Below are 15,382 nucleotides of genomic sequence, written 5' to 3'. Positions count from 1 at the left end.
CCTCTCTGAGGGACTTCTGGTCCGATGCTCAAATGCTCCCAAACCAGATGGAGATGCAACTTGCCAGGATGCTCTCAGTGGTACTCATGTAAAACACAGTTAAGATGGGGGTGAGGGAAGCTTTGCTTGCCTCAATCTTCTTAGGAAGTTGAGGCACTGCTGTGTCTTCTTGTTCAGGGAAGGGATATGAAGGGTCCATGTGACGTCATCTGTGGTGTGAATTCCCAGGAACCTGGTGCGCTATTTCTCTATGGAGAAAAGAATCATGGTTATAAATGTGGTTATTTTCAGATATTGACTCCTTCCTTAACGAGTGATGCTTTTTAAAAATATTTTCTATGTCATTAAATGGAAGGAAGTGTCTATTATCACATTTCATCTTTGTTTTCTTCTGTTGCCATTTTGAAATCACTGTCATCTTTTCTACAAAATACTATCACCTGTCCATTTATTTTTCATTACCATTTCAAGACTGCCTGTTAAATAATGGCATTGGCTATCATGGGGATGGTGGGGGGTGGGGGAGTGGGAGGAAAACTCACCACCTATATCAAGTAGAAGTTTGCTTTCCGATGACTGCAGTTTGTTGGTCGGCTTAACAAATTTGTTCTGGAGATAGCTGTGTTTTAAAGGTTACCTATTCTGGCTATGTTGCCACCTGAATGTGATTTTGTTCAATTGCAAAAGTAAAACCTAGTCTTGAATTTTCTTTTGCAGTCATTGAATCCAAAATGGAACGAAGAATTTCTTTTCAGGGTAAGTGATAATTAAGCACCTGAGTGAAATTTTTCTATATATATATATATATATATATATATATATATATATATAGATATGACTGACTCAGTCATTTGACATTAGTATAATGGTTACATTGTAGTTGTCAAATTATAAACATAAAGCTTAATGACATAGTGAATTTACTTGCAAAAATTCAAATATCACTAATATCCTTTTGGAAAAGGAACTTTTTATTCCAGGCAACTTGGTCATATGAAATCCCAGTGATTACATCCAGGAAATGGATACTGATCTCTGCAGTAACACAAATAACATGCTGGAGGAACTCAGCAGGAGAGGTAGCATCAACGGAGAGGAATAAAGAGTTGCTGTTTCTGGCCAAAACCCCTCATCAGGATGATGAAAGATTATTCTTTGCATTAAAAAAAGTTTGATCTTTGCATCAGTGTCCACATTATAATAGATGAAGTCATATTTCACAATGAGTAAAATCAATGAAGTGTCAATTTTGAACATAGAATAGTACAGTATTGTACAGGTCCTTCACCCATGATGTTGTGCTGACCCTTTAACCTACTCAAAGATAAATCTAATCCTTCCCTCCCATTTTTCTTTCATCCATGTGCCTATCTAAGATTTTCTTAAATGTCCTTAATGTATTTTCCTTCATCGACCCTGGCAGGGTACTCTGTAAAGAAACCTCCTGCCTCTGACATTACCACTATATTTTATTCACAATGCCTTAAAATTACCCACCCTTGTATTAGCCATTTCCACCTTGGGATTAAGTCTTTGACTGTTCACTCCATCAGTGCCTCATATTATCTTGTACACATCCATGTGGACACCCCTATAGGACAGGCAGCATCCTAGTAAATTTCCTCTGCACAAGCTTTTCCCTTCCTTCGTATAATAAGGTGAACAGAACTGAACACAATGCACCTTGTTTAATTACCAAGGGGTGGTCTAGGACCCGAGGGCACAGCTTCAGAATACAAGGACATTCCTTTAGAAAAGGAGGAGTAATTTCTTTAACCAGGGGGTGGTAAATCTGTGGAATTTATTGCACTAGGCATCTGTGGAGGCCAAGTCATTTGGAATATTTAAAGCAGAAGTTGATAAGTTCTTGATGAATACGGGTATCAAATGTTACAAGGACAAGACAGAAGAATGGGGTTGAGAGGGACAATAAATCAGCCATGATGGAATGGCAGAGCAGTCTTGATGGGCTGAATGGCCTAATTTTGTTCCTATGTTTTATGATCTTAGTTTAGAAGTTATACTCTGGTATTGTTATACTGTAATGGCAGCATTTTGCTGAGCATTTTGAAAACACACGATGACAAGTTTGAGTGGACTTCATTAAACATTAGATGATATTAGAATGTTTCAAAGTGATCGCAAGCTGATGGTCCCATGTTTGACTTTTTCTAATTCCCGATTTTCTGACAGCCTTCGGTATGATTGATGTTTCAGTAACTCTTCATTGTCCTCCTACTGGGCCAATTAGTCATAGAGAATGGGAGTTTGAGCTCTTCCTGAAATTTGTTAGGTAGTTTTATCACCATTTCTTTCAGTAACATGGTTCATAGTAAATTTATTATCAAATACATAGATGTCACCGTATACAACCTTGAAATTCATTAGCATGCTCAATAAATTCATAATAGAATAATATCCATTATTAAGTCAGTGAAAGAGTGCACCAACTAGGCATTCAACCATTGTGCAAAAGACAACAAACTGTACAAATACAGAAAGAAAGAAATAATAACAATAATAATAAATAAACAAACAAACAAACAAGCAAGCAAGCAATAAATATTGAGAACATGGGATGAAGAGTCCTTAAAAATGAGTCCACAGGTTGTGAGAGCACTTCATTGATGGGACGAGTGAAGTTGAGTGAAGTTATCCCTTGTGGATCAAGAGCCTGATGGTTGAGGCATAATAACTGTTCCTGAACCTGGTGGTGTGAGTCCTGAGGCTCCTGTATCTTCTTCATGATTGCAGCAGTGAGAAGAGAGCATGACTTGGATGGTGGGGGTTATGTGCTATGCACTAATTTACAAAGTCCACCTGTGTGGCTGAGGATTAATATGATTATATGCTTCAAGCCTTCATTGTTAGTTAACAATGTTAGTTAAGGATTAGTTTTGCATTTTGAAAATGTTCCCTAAAATGAAAACCAAAACCACACTATGTTAGGCATGCAGTGTATCAGTAAACACATATGTTGAAATTCTAGACTTATCAGAACTGTAAGCTAAAAGTTCAGGAAATGTATTAAATTAATTTTTAAAGCGGAAGAGAGTTACTTCAGCAAAAGTATACATGTTGAAAAATTAATTGGTGTAACTTGAAGTAGTAAAAATCAAATGAATTAAATTCAATGGGCTAAAGGAGCATGGATACAGTTAAGACAGGTTAATAAAGGGAAGACAAGGGAAACTTAGGGAGGTGGACAAGGGTAGCAGAAAGTCAGCTGTTTAGTTGATAATACTGACAAGGTACATGCAGTGAAAACCACTTCTCCCATCTCCAACCCGCGTCCTCTTCCAGGACACCCCACTCAGGATCTTTTCTTCTCGTATTGCCAGCAAAACATCAAACACCTTATCTAGCAAACCCCTCCCCTCCTCAAACCTTACCTCCTCTGAATGCATTGCCTGCCACTCTATCCATACCAATCCAAATCTTACCATCTAAACCGCAGACAAAGTCGGTGCTGTTATTGTCTGGTGGACTGACCTCTACCTTGCTGAGGCCAAGGGGCAGCTCTCATAACCTCCTCATACCTACCCCTCGAAGAGGACCCCACTGCAGACCTTCAGAAAACCATCTCCGACACCATCAGTGACCTCATCAACTCTGGAGAAAGCCCATTCACTGCCACCAAACTCATGGTTCCCTTACCCTATACTGCTTGCTTCTACTACTGACCCAAGATCCACAAACCTGTCTGTAGACAGGCATTGTCTCTGCCTGCTCCTGCCCCATTGAACTATTGTCCTCGTACCTTGATTCCATTCTATCTCCCTTGGTTCACTCTGTTCCCACCCATACCTGCGACAATCCTCATGCTCTCGATCTCCTCAGTAACTTTCAACTCCCCTGGTCCTGACCGCTTCATTTCACCATGGGTGTTCAGTCCCAATACTCCTCTATACGGCACTAAGAAGGCCTTAAAGCTCTCCGCTTCTTTCTGAATAAAAGAACCAACCAGTTCCCTTCCATCATCACCTCCGTCTGTCTGACAGAACTGGTCCCCACCCTGAATAGTTTTTTCTTTGGCTCCTCCCACTTTCTCCTGACTCAAGGAGTTGCCTGGGCAAACACATGGGCTCCAGGTAGGCCTGCCTTTTCTTTGGCTATGTAGAACAGTTCAGTTCCATGTTTTCCCCTGTAATGATCTTCAACTCTTCCTCTGCTACATTGACGTCTGCATAGGTGCAGCTTCATGCACCCATTCTGAGCTCATCAACTTCATCAACCTTGCCTTTATCTTTGCCCTTCAATTCACTTTGTCCATCTTTGATGCCTCCCTCCCCTTTCTCAATCTCTCTGTTCCCATCTCTCAAGGCAAACCAACATCTTTCATAAGCCTTCCAATCCCCACAGCTATCTTGATTATACCTCTTCCCAACCTGTCCCCTGTAAAAAAAAAATGCTATCCTCTTTTCTCGATTCCTTCATCTCCGCCACATCTGTTCCCAGGATGATACTTTTCTTTCTAGGACATCAGAGGTGTCGCTCCCTCCATTATTCCCTTGTCCATTCATCCCTCCCCACTAGTTCCTTCTCGGCACTTACCCCTGCATGTGGTACCCCTGCCCATTCACCTTCTCCCTCATGTCCATAAAGGGCGTCAAATAATCCTTCCAGGTGAGGCAACCCTTCAGTGGGGGATTTGCTTGGGTCATCTGTTCTGTAAGGTGCTGCTGATGAGGCCTCCTCTACCTTGGTGAGACCCATCATAAATGGGATGACTGCTTCATCAAGCACCTTTGCTCCATCTGCCAAAAGCTGAATTTCCCAGTGGGCGTACATTTTAATTCGGATTCCCATTCCTGTTCTGACACGTCAGTCCATTGCCTCCTCTTGGTGCCACAGTAAGTCCACCTTCAGGGAGGAGGAACAGCACCTTATATTCCATCTGGGTATTCTCCAAACTGATGGCATGAACATTGATTTTAACTTGTAAAAAAAAACCCTCTGCCTCCCCTCTTCTTCTTTTCCCCACTCTGGCCTCTTACCTCTTCTCACCTGCCTATCACCTCCCCCTGGTGTCCCTTCTTCTCTCCTTTCTCCTATAGTCCACTCCCCTTTCCTGTCAGTTCTTCCTCTCCAGCCTTTTACCTGTCCCAATGACCTGCTATCCTCCTTCCCCCTCCTTCCACCTGTTTATACCATCAGGGAGGAGGTACAACAGCCTGATGGCATACACGCAATGATTCAGGAACTGCTTCTTCCCCTCTGCCATCTGATTTCTGAATGGACATTGAACCCATGAATGTTACCTCACTACCTGCGCTACCTACTTAATTTAACTAATTCCCGGTGTTTATTATTGTGTATTGCATTGTACTGCTGCCACATAACGACAAGTTTCACGGCATATGCTGGTGATAACCTGATTCTGATTCCGATTATTCTGGCGTCTTCTCCCTTCCATTTCAGTCCCAAAGGAGGGTCTTGTCCCGAAACGTTGACCGTTCGTTCATTTCTATAAATTCTGCCTGACCTGTTGAGATCCCCTGGCATTTTGTGTAAATTACCTGAATGTTGTTGTGATGCTTACACAAATAGAAGGAATAGATTATACTGAATTTTTTTTCTCTTGACCATAGCTCCTCACCACTGCCACTAGGGTGGAGTGCAAAGCAAAAAATAAAATATGGGACATCTTTTAAATTAAGGTTTGTTTTGAATGCCTTCCTGTGTCACTTGCTAAATCAGGACCTTTCTTGCTTCATTCATGGATTTTTAAGTAAAAAGTGACAAGTGCGTATTTTGGCTCGCATTCCTTTCTGGGCACCAGAGATCAAATACTAATTTTTATCAATGAGTGACCTGAAATAGTGCAGGTTTTTCTGACACACTGTTGGAAGCTGGAATAATCAATTGTTCCCTAGATCAGCTATTTTTAAGCCATGGACCCCTATCATTAACCAGGGGATCCTGACCGAGACTGTTTTCACCTTGAAATCTGGAACTTATCTGAAGTTATAGAACATTAGAGCACAGTACAGGCCTTAAGGTCTAGAATGGGGTACTGACCTTTTAACCTTCTCCACAGTCAAGCTAACCCTTCCCTCCTGCACAGCTCATAACACTCCATTTTTATTTCATCCATATGCCGATTTCTTAAGAGACTGTCACCCCTGGCAGTGCATTGCAGCCACCTATCACTTTCTGTGTATAGAAAAAAAACCTTTAACAATATTCCTCAACTTTCCTCCATTCATCGTTAATACTAGATATCTCTAGCATTGGCTGTTACCACCTTAGGAAAAAGGTCCACTCTATTTATTCATGACCCTCATAATTTTATACATCTCTATTAAGTTGCCACTCACACTCCTTTGCTCTGAAGGAAAAAAAGTCCTAGCTTACTCGACCTTTCCTCATATGACTGTTCTCTAATCCAGATAAATCTTAAACACAAGAGATTCTGTAGATGCTGAAATAGGTGGGGACGGTGGACCATTGCAGAAGGGGAAGGAAGATGGGAGCCAGAGAGAGTTGGTGGACAGGCGAGTAGGATGGATGAGAGCATAACCAGAATAGGAAATGGAAAAAAAGAGAGGATGACAGAAGGTGGAGAAATTACCAGAAGTTGGAAAAATTGATGTTCAGAAATTGACATTTATGCCATCAGGTTAGGGGCTACCCAGACAGAATATATAAGGTGTTGCTGCTCCAACCATGTAGATCTGCTCTGCACCCTCTCTAAATCCAAAGCTTCCACATATTTCCTATAATGAGGTGACAGATCATAGGGAAGGTTTCTAAGGAGAAAACAAGGGGTTTAAAGTTAACTTTGGTCATCTGCGCTGAAGGCACATTATTAAGCCGCATTTTTCTCCCTGTCTCTGAGATTCAATTTTGTTGAAACTAGTAGAGGCTAAATATCAGAAATCAACTGGAAGTCTCAGCTGCTGTTTATTATCCTGTGTCATGAAAGCCCACACAACGTCAAGATCTGTGTTCTTGTTGTCAGGTGTGTGATGTTATCCAGCAGTAATATTATTGTATAAATTGCAGGTCAACCCCCAAAATCACAGACTGCTGTTTGAAGTCTTTGATGAAAACCGCTTGGTGAGTAACATGTGAATATATTTTGCTTATCTTGAGAAGGATAATCAACATCAAAGACAATTTTATTACAAAGGCAATTCCCGAGAACTCTTGACAATATTTTGTTTCTGTTTAATTTCTCTGTTTAATGATAAAATATCACATTTGCAAACTATCATTTTGTTTTCTGCTGGACCAGTTTGTCTGCACCCCAATGTTCTAAAAAAATGTAGCTGAAGAGATTGTGAAGGCATTAGTAATGTTCTTTGAAGAATCACTGGATTCTGAAATGGTTCCGGAGGACTAGAAATTTGCAGATGTCAGCCCATTTTTGAAGAAGGGAAAGAAGCAAAAGAGAGAAAATTATAGGCCAGTTAGCCTGATCTCAGTGGTTTGGAAAATGTTGGAGTTGATTGTTAAGAATGTGGTTTCAGGATACTTGGAGGCACTTGGGAAAATAGGCTAAAGTAGGCATGGTTTCCTTATGCGAAAGTCTTGCCTAACAAATCTGTTGGATTTCTTTGAAGAAATAACAAGCAGGCTAGACAAAGGGAGATGTTGTGCATTTGGATTTTCAGAAGGTTTTTGACAAGGTGCCAGACATAAAGCTGCTCAGAAAGCTACGAGCCCATGGTATTATAGGAAGGAGTTTAGCATGGATGGAGCATTGTCTGAGTGGTAGGAGACAAAGAGTGGGAATAAAGGGAACTTTTGCTGCTAGTGACTAGTGGTGTTCCACAGGGATCTGTGTTGGGATTGCTTTCTTTACTTTATATGTCAATGAATTGCATAATAGAATTGATGGCTTTGCAGCCAAGCTGGCAGATGATATGAAGAAAAATGGTGGGCCAGGTAGTTTTGAGAAAGCAGAGAGGCTACAGAAGGACTTAGATGGATTAGGAAAATGGGCAAAGAAGTGGCAGATGCAACACAGTGTTGAGAAGTATATGGTCATGCACTTTGGTAGAAAAAATGAAAGTGTAGAGTAATGTCTAAACGGACAGAAGATTCAAAAATCTGATGTGCAAAGGGACTTGTGAGACCTCGTGCAGGATTCCCTGAAGGTTCATTTGCAGGTTGAGTCACTGGTGAGGAAGGCAAATGCAATGTCAGCATTCATTTCAGGAGGACCAGAATATAAAAGCAAGGAAGTAATAGTGAGGATTTATAAGACACTGGTGAGGCCTCACAGAGTACTGGGAGCAGTTTTGAGCCCCTTATCTAAAAGAAAAGATGTGCTGCCATTGGAGAGGATTCAAAGGAGGTTCACGAAAATGATTCAGGATTGAAAGGCTTGTCATATGTTTGATAGCTCTGTATCAGTATTCACTAGAATTTAGAAGAATGAGGAGGAAATGTGATTGAAACCTATCGAATGTTGAAAGGTTTAGATCGAGTGGATGTGGAGAGAATGTTTTCTATGGTGAGAGAGTCTAAGACTAGAAGACACAGCCTCAGAATAGAGGGACATCCATTTAGAATAGAGATCAGGAGGAATCTCTTTAGCCAGAGAGAAGTGAATCTGTAGAATTTGTTGCCATCCAGCTGTGGAAGCCAAGTCAATGGGTATATTTAAGGCAGAGGTTGGTTGATAAATTCTTGATTAGTCAGGGCATGAAGCGATACAGAAAGAAGGCAGGAGGTTGGAGCTGAGAGGGAAATGGATCAGCCATGATGAAATGGTAGGGCGGACCTGATGGGCCTTTATCTTATAGTTTTATGGTCTTATTCGCACTTTTGTCAAAGGTAGATGTGGAGCAGGGGGAGGAAAACTATCAGAGAGCTAATGGCCTGGATTTTATGGTGAGTACACAAGAAATTCTACAGATGCTTGAAATCTGAAGCAACACACAGGGAATGATGGAGGAACTCGGCAGGTCAGGCAGCACCTATGGGGGGGGGGGATGGGGGAATAGATAGTGGACAGTGTGGGCTGAGGCCCTTCATCAGGGCTCATGAAGGGTCTTGGCCTGAAACATAGATCACTTGGAAAATAGCAGTAAGAACATCACCATTACCAGCTCAATACACACAAAATGCTGGAGGAACCCAGCAGGTCATGCAGCATCTATAGAAATGAATAAACAGTTGACAGTTTGGGGTGAAACCCTTCAACAGGACTGGAAAGGAAGGGGGAACAGAAGCCAAAATAAGGAGGTGGGGGGAAGAGAAGGTACAAGCTGTGAGGGGGGAAAGTAGGGAGGTAAGGAAAGGGGGGTTGAAAGGGAATGATGTGAGAAGTTAGGAAGTGATAGGTGGAAGAGGCAAAGGGCTGAAGCAAGGAGTAATCTGATTGGAGAGGAGAGTGGACTATGGAATAAAGAAAAGGAGATGGTTAACCAGAGGAAAGTGATGAGCAAGACATGAGGATGGGGGAGGGGGTTAAGAGAAAGGGGAAGTGGACCCTCACATGAGGGATGCTGAACAGCTTTTCCTTGTAATACTTATTGCTAGCAGATCCACAAGTGGACACTGCTTTATACTAATGTCATTTAGTGTTATTGTGGGAGGACATCTGACATCTCAAAATTATGAGGGGGATAGATAGAGTTGACGTGGGTAGGCTTTTTCCATTGAGAGTAGGGGAGATTCAAACAAGAGGACATGAGTTGAGAGTTAAGGGGCAAAAGTTTAGGAGTAACACGAGGGGGAGCTTCTTTACTCAGAGAGTGGTAGTTGTGTGGAACGAGCTTCCAGTAGAAGTGGTAGATGCAGGTTCAATTTTGTCATTTAAAAAAAATGGATATGTATATGGACAGGAAAGGAATAGAGGGTTATGGGCTGAGTGCAGGTAGGTGGGACTAGGTGAGAGTAAGCGTTCAGCACGGACTAGAAGGGCCGAGATGGCCTGTTTCCGTGTTGTAATTGTTATATGATTATCTAGCAAGAGTGATCTCATTTTAATGGCAGCCAATCATTTTGAAAAATTCTAACAGGCGATGGAAGGAAAATAACCATATTTTTGTGCATATTCAAAACTATTTTGCAGCAGGTTTCATTAAGTTTATAATGCGAACAATGCGTAAATATTTATCAAATTTACAATCAGCTTGACTTTTGTAAGGTCAGAGTGTTTCTACAAAATATTTGTGGCTTGGTTTGTCATTTAAAACTCAGCAGCACTTTATGTGGCAAGTAAGCGTTTCTATTCTACTTTATAGCAGTTCAAAAATAACTTTAAATATTCATTGGTTCAGTATCCTGCAGTGCAGATCACAGATAAGGATTTTTCCTGGTGAATGGAAGGTGGCCACTTTCTAATCCATGAGCATAAAACGTAGGAGCAGAGTTAGGCCATTCAGCCCATTGAGTCTGTTCAGTCATTCCATCATGGCTGATTTATTTTCTCTCTCAACCCCATTTTCTTGCCTTTTCCCCATAACCTTTGACCTCTTACTAATCAAGAACCTCATCAGCCTCCACTTTAAATATACCCGGCAACTTGGCTTCCAGAGCCATCTGTGGCAATGTCCCCTGGCTAAAGAAACACCTCCGCACCTCTGTTCTAAAGGAACATCCTTTTTGTCTGAGGCTGTGCTCTCTGGTCCTAGGCTCCCCCATTATAGGAAGCATGCTCTCCACATCTAGACTTTTTGATATTCAATAGGTTTCAATGAAATTCCCCCCTCATTCTTCTGAACTGCAGCAAGAACAGGCCCAGAGCCATCACATTAACCCTTTCATTTCGAGGACTTTCTATGTCACAGTCAACATAAATTTCGATCTGCATAAGATGAGTCATAACTTCACTCATATTACTTTTTAATAAATGTTAAAGCCAAGTTTTGATTTCTCTGAGAGTCAAGATTGTTTATTCACAATTCTAGATTACTTATTGTCATTCTTCATTACAGATGTGTAAAGGAACACAAAATGATTGTTACTCCAATGCAGCATAAAAATTAAGCATAAACAATAAAAATTTAAAAAACACAAATATAAAAGCAATCCTATGAAACACAATGCACAAGTAACAGTGGTATACATCAACTGATTGTATGTAAGTAAAGTTACGCTAGCTGATGGTATTTAACGCAAAGGTTGATAGGTTCTCAATTAGTCAGGATGTCAAAGGTTATAGGGTTGACAGGGATAGCAGATCAGTCGTGATTGAATGATGTTGCAGACTTGCTCAGCCAAATGGCCTAATTCTGATCCTATGGTCTTTTGGCGCATAGGGGTGGCGGGGTGAAGGTGTTGATTAGCCTGAAAGCTTGGGGTAAGTAACTATTTTTGAGTTTTGTGGTCCCGGCGTGGATGCTGCATAGCCTGATGAAAGTGGGATGTATAGGGTGGGTGTGATTGTTTTGTGGTATTTCTGGCCTTTTTCAGGCACCTTTCTGTAGATATGTCCTTGATGGTTGATAGGCTGGTGTTGTGATGCAGTTTTAGTTACCCTCCTGAAAGGGATGCTTTCAACCCTTCAACATAAATGCATTAAATAACCATTATATTACTTTGACTAGTTCTGAAGGTAGATAGAGTTTGGTTGAGGTAGAATAATCTTTGACTTGTGTTCTGAGAAGAGTCATCTGCATGTTTTTTCTGCTTCATTAAAAAAAAAATCTGTATTTATGTGTACATACAGCTTCATCCATGAAAATATGGTAAACAAATTCATTTGTGATCCATCAAGAGCAAGGCTGATAATACAATTACTACAGAAGGAATAAGTGAAGTTACAATTTCCATCATTAACCAATGAAGTCTTGCATTGGCTTTTTAATTACATGTACCTACTCCCCAGCACCTTATACCTGTGCCCTCTTGTGGCAACAGTTTCAGCCCTGGGAAAAAGCCTCTGACTGTCCACACGATGCTGGAGGAATTCAGCAGGCCAGGCAGCATCTATGGAAAGGAGTAAACAGTGGACATTTTGGGCTGAAACCCTTCATCAGGACTGCTGTGGAGTGTTGGGCAGGGCGTAACATGCAACAAAACAACAACAGTCAACAATTCGAAAGAGTTACACAGAAAATAAAATCTAATGGAATAAAATGTGCATGGATATATAATACCAGCATGTATTTGCAATGTAAACAGCATTATAGAAAGTGGTTTAAAATATTTACAGTGCAGGGAAGTGACTGAGATAATAGCTTTGTTGTGTGTTTACAGTTCAGTGCAGTGATGGAGATAATAGATAGAGCAGTGTGAGAGTGGCTAACTCGAAGGCTTGATCAAATTGACTGCCTGGAGGAAGAAATGGTGTTAACAGCTGTTTTAATAGTGGTATAGTGGTTTCATAGAACATAGAATAGTACAGCACATTACAGGCCCTTCGGCCCACAATGTTGTGGTGACCCTCAAACCCTGCTTCCCGTATAACCCCCCACCTTAAATTCCTCCATATACCTGTCTTGTAGTCTCTTAAATTTCACTAGTGTATCTGCCTCCACCACTGACTCAGGCAGAGCATGCCACGCACCAACCACTCTCTGAGTGGAAAACATTCCTCTAATATCCCCCTTGAACTTCCCTCCCCTTACCTTAAAGCCACGTCCTCTTGTACTGAACAGTGGTGCCCTGGGGAAGAGGCGCTGGCTGTCCACTCTGTCTATTCCTCTTAATATCTTGTACACCTCTATCATGTCTCCACTCATCCTCCTTCTCTCCAAAGTGTAAAGCCCTAGCTCCCTTAATTTGCTCCCTTAATTTAAGGGACCTTTTGGAAAAGGCAGTCTACAAACTGGGTAGTGTCCTCGATGATTTTTGCTGGGCGTTTCTTTGTCCTGGACCCTGACTAGTCCAGTACAAGTGCCCATTTAAAAAAAGAAACTGTTCAGTTATTTTCTGACTTATGGATAGCAGATCTAGACAGTTTAATGATAATTTCATGCATTTAAGTTCTTTTCCTGAACACCCTGTTACCCTCCCCCAGTACACAGTATTGATTATAGTGTCGTTAGCATTATTGTACATTTAACTATATGTTGCATATGCACTTTATGTCAACTTGTACATGAACAGAAATTTTTCATTATCTGTTAATATTATTTTATGGCCTGTATATGATATATGCACTGTGTTACCTGTTGTTCTGAGAGGTACCTCTACCTTGGGTGCCAGGGTGGAGTTAAGTTTCTACCAAAGGATGTGTAGGGACGTCCCATCCTTCCGCTAGCTGGTCACCCTTGGGCAAGATGTAGCACCAGCTTAGTCCCCCACCCCTCCCCACAAACAGGGTCATGTGAAGCCATGGGAGCAGGTGGTGGATGGTCGTATGAGCAGATGGTGCAGATTACAAAGTCCTGGTTATACAAACACTGACGCCAGTACTCTGAAGAGTGTTGATAATGACTGGAGTCTTGACACTGCTCAGAAGAAGGTGATGGCAAACCACTTCTCTGCAAAAATTTGCCAAGAACATTCATGGTCCTGGAATGACCATGATCACCCTCGTCATATGACACAACACTTAATGAATGGATGATCCCAGAGGAACATTGTTTTGTTTAGCAGTATATATGTATACAGTTGAATGATGATAAACTATTCTGACTGGTTGCATCATTTCCTGGTATGGAGGGGTTGTTGTGCAGGATCAGAAAAAGCTGCAGAAAGTTACAAACTCAGTCAGCTCTATCATGGGCACTGGCCTCCCCAGCATCAGAGACACCTTCAAAAGGCGATGTCTCAAAAAATAGCATTGATCATTAAGGACTCCCATCACCCAGGACATGCCCTCTTCTCATTGCTACCATCAGGGAGGAGTTACAGGAGCCTGAAGACACACACACACAATGATTCAGGAACACCTTCTTTCCCTCTGCCACCCAGTTTCTGAATGGATATTAAACCCATGAACACTACCTCACCTTTTTCCCCTTTTTTTTGCTCTCTCTCTCTCTGCATTACTTACTTTATTTTTTTAAACTTGTATTTCTTATTTTAATTCATAGTTTTAAAAAATATTATTATGTTTTACAATGTACTGCTGATGCAAAACAACAAATTTCACGACATATTCCAGTGATGTTAAGCCTGATTCTGATGCTGTACTTAAATTTAATTAATTCAAATGGAAATGTATTATTTGTTTCATAGTGATGTCTTGCACTGTTCAACAGTACTGAAGGTTGAAAATATACCTATCTCAACCACATTACCTGCTTCCTTTACCCTTGCTTTAGCCTGTCACATCATTCCACATTAAATTTTTTGACATTAATTTCCATATAAACTTGAGACTCCGTTCAGCCAAGCTCAAAAAAATTTATTGCTTTGTAATTATATCTTAACAGTAACATTTTAATAGTTATAATGAGGCAGATTCACTTTGCTATTGTTGTAAGATGAAAATGCAAGGCTCTCCATTAGTTGGGGTTGATCGTGGATATTGCCTCGTGGCTGTCTACAGCATACACAAGCCGGGGCAGTATGACGTGGAGAACAACCTGTTGCCCATGCGGCAGGCTTCCCTCTCCAGGCAGCTGAGGAAGGCAAAGAAATGGCAGAGACTGATGCACTTTGGCACCAGTGGCGTCGCAGATGTTGCCAGTCAACTTTCAGGGACTCCAGCTCTGGGCTTTGTTCCCAAAGCTTTCCCCACGAGCGGAGGACTGAGATCAGTCTTCCCTCTCCTAGCTGAACTGCCAACCGTGGTTTACGAACTCCGTCTGCCCGAAGCTACTGGTTTTAAGGTACCTGTAACCCACCTTTTCCCCTTCTATGTCAGTAGAGATGGTTCCACTGGGCTGAGTAGCGAGATCTGGACTTGTTTGTCAGTGGCTATTGAGAGACACACCTTTGGGAACGTTTAATAGGTGGTCGAAGCTTATCCACACTACCACCCCCAGCTATAATAACCACAAAAAATGAAAATGATGATTTAAGGTTGTTGAATGTAATTTCCAGATTTCCAGTAAACAAATGTAAAGGAGAACAAGGTAATTGTTACTCAGGATCCGATGCATTACAGACGAGAACACAATAAGATAAAGACACAATATAAGAGAAAAGCACAATAAATATACTTATGTAAGACAGCTTATATAAATAGATTGATTTTATGTCCATAAAATGACACCAGCTATAGGAGGGTCTGTATATAAGGTGACTGGCAGGAAGTGACAAAGTAATGGTGGTTGAGGCTGTCCAGGAGTGGGTTAGTGGGTGGAGGCGAAAGTAACTGATTCCCCTCCACAGTTACCTTGGAGGCGAAAGTAACTGATTCCCCTCCACAGTTACCTTGGAGGGGAAAGTAAATGTTTTTGAGTCTGGTAGTCCTGGTGTGGATGTTGTATAACCTCCTCTCTGATGGCAGTGGGACCAACAATCCATGAGAAGGGTGAGTGGGATCTTCCATGGTGTTACTGGCCCTTTTCTGGCACCTTTCCGT

The 15,382-nt window shown here is 41.4% G+C and overlaps 1 protein-coding gene across 7 annotated transcripts in view; it reads left to right on the top strand.

Moving 5' to 3' along the window:
• The window catches only part of nedd4l (NEDD4 like E3 ubiquitin protein ligase), a 423,982-nt gene that overhangs the window by 165,344 nt on the left and 243,256 nt on the right, over positions 1-15,382 (top strand). For 5 of the 7 annotated variants that reach the window (XM_059989671.1, XM_059989670.1, XM_059989668.1 and 2 more), the window contains 3 exons: positions 718-756; positions 7,009-7,062; positions 8,788-8,844. In XM_059989671.1, the coding sequence (XP_059845654.1) occupies positions 718-756; positions 7,009-7,062; positions 8,788-8,844 (150 nt within the window). The remainder of the gene's footprint in view (positions 1-717; positions 757-7,008; positions 7,063-8,787; positions 8,845-15,382) is intronic. The other 2 variants (XM_059989677.1, XM_059989672.1) reach the window with 1 other exon arrangement.

This window comes from Hypanus sabinus, chromosome 14, assembly GCF_030144855.1.
Source record: "Hypanus sabinus isolate sHypSab1 chromosome 14, sHypSab1.hap1, whole genome shotgun sequence".
NCBI classification, from domain to species: Eukaryota; Metazoa; Chordata; class Chondrichthyes; order Myliobatiformes; family Dasyatidae; genus Hypanus; species Hypanus sabinus.
Note: the sequence above shows the minus strand (reverse complement) of the source record. Positions and strands in the feature narration are given on the sequence as shown.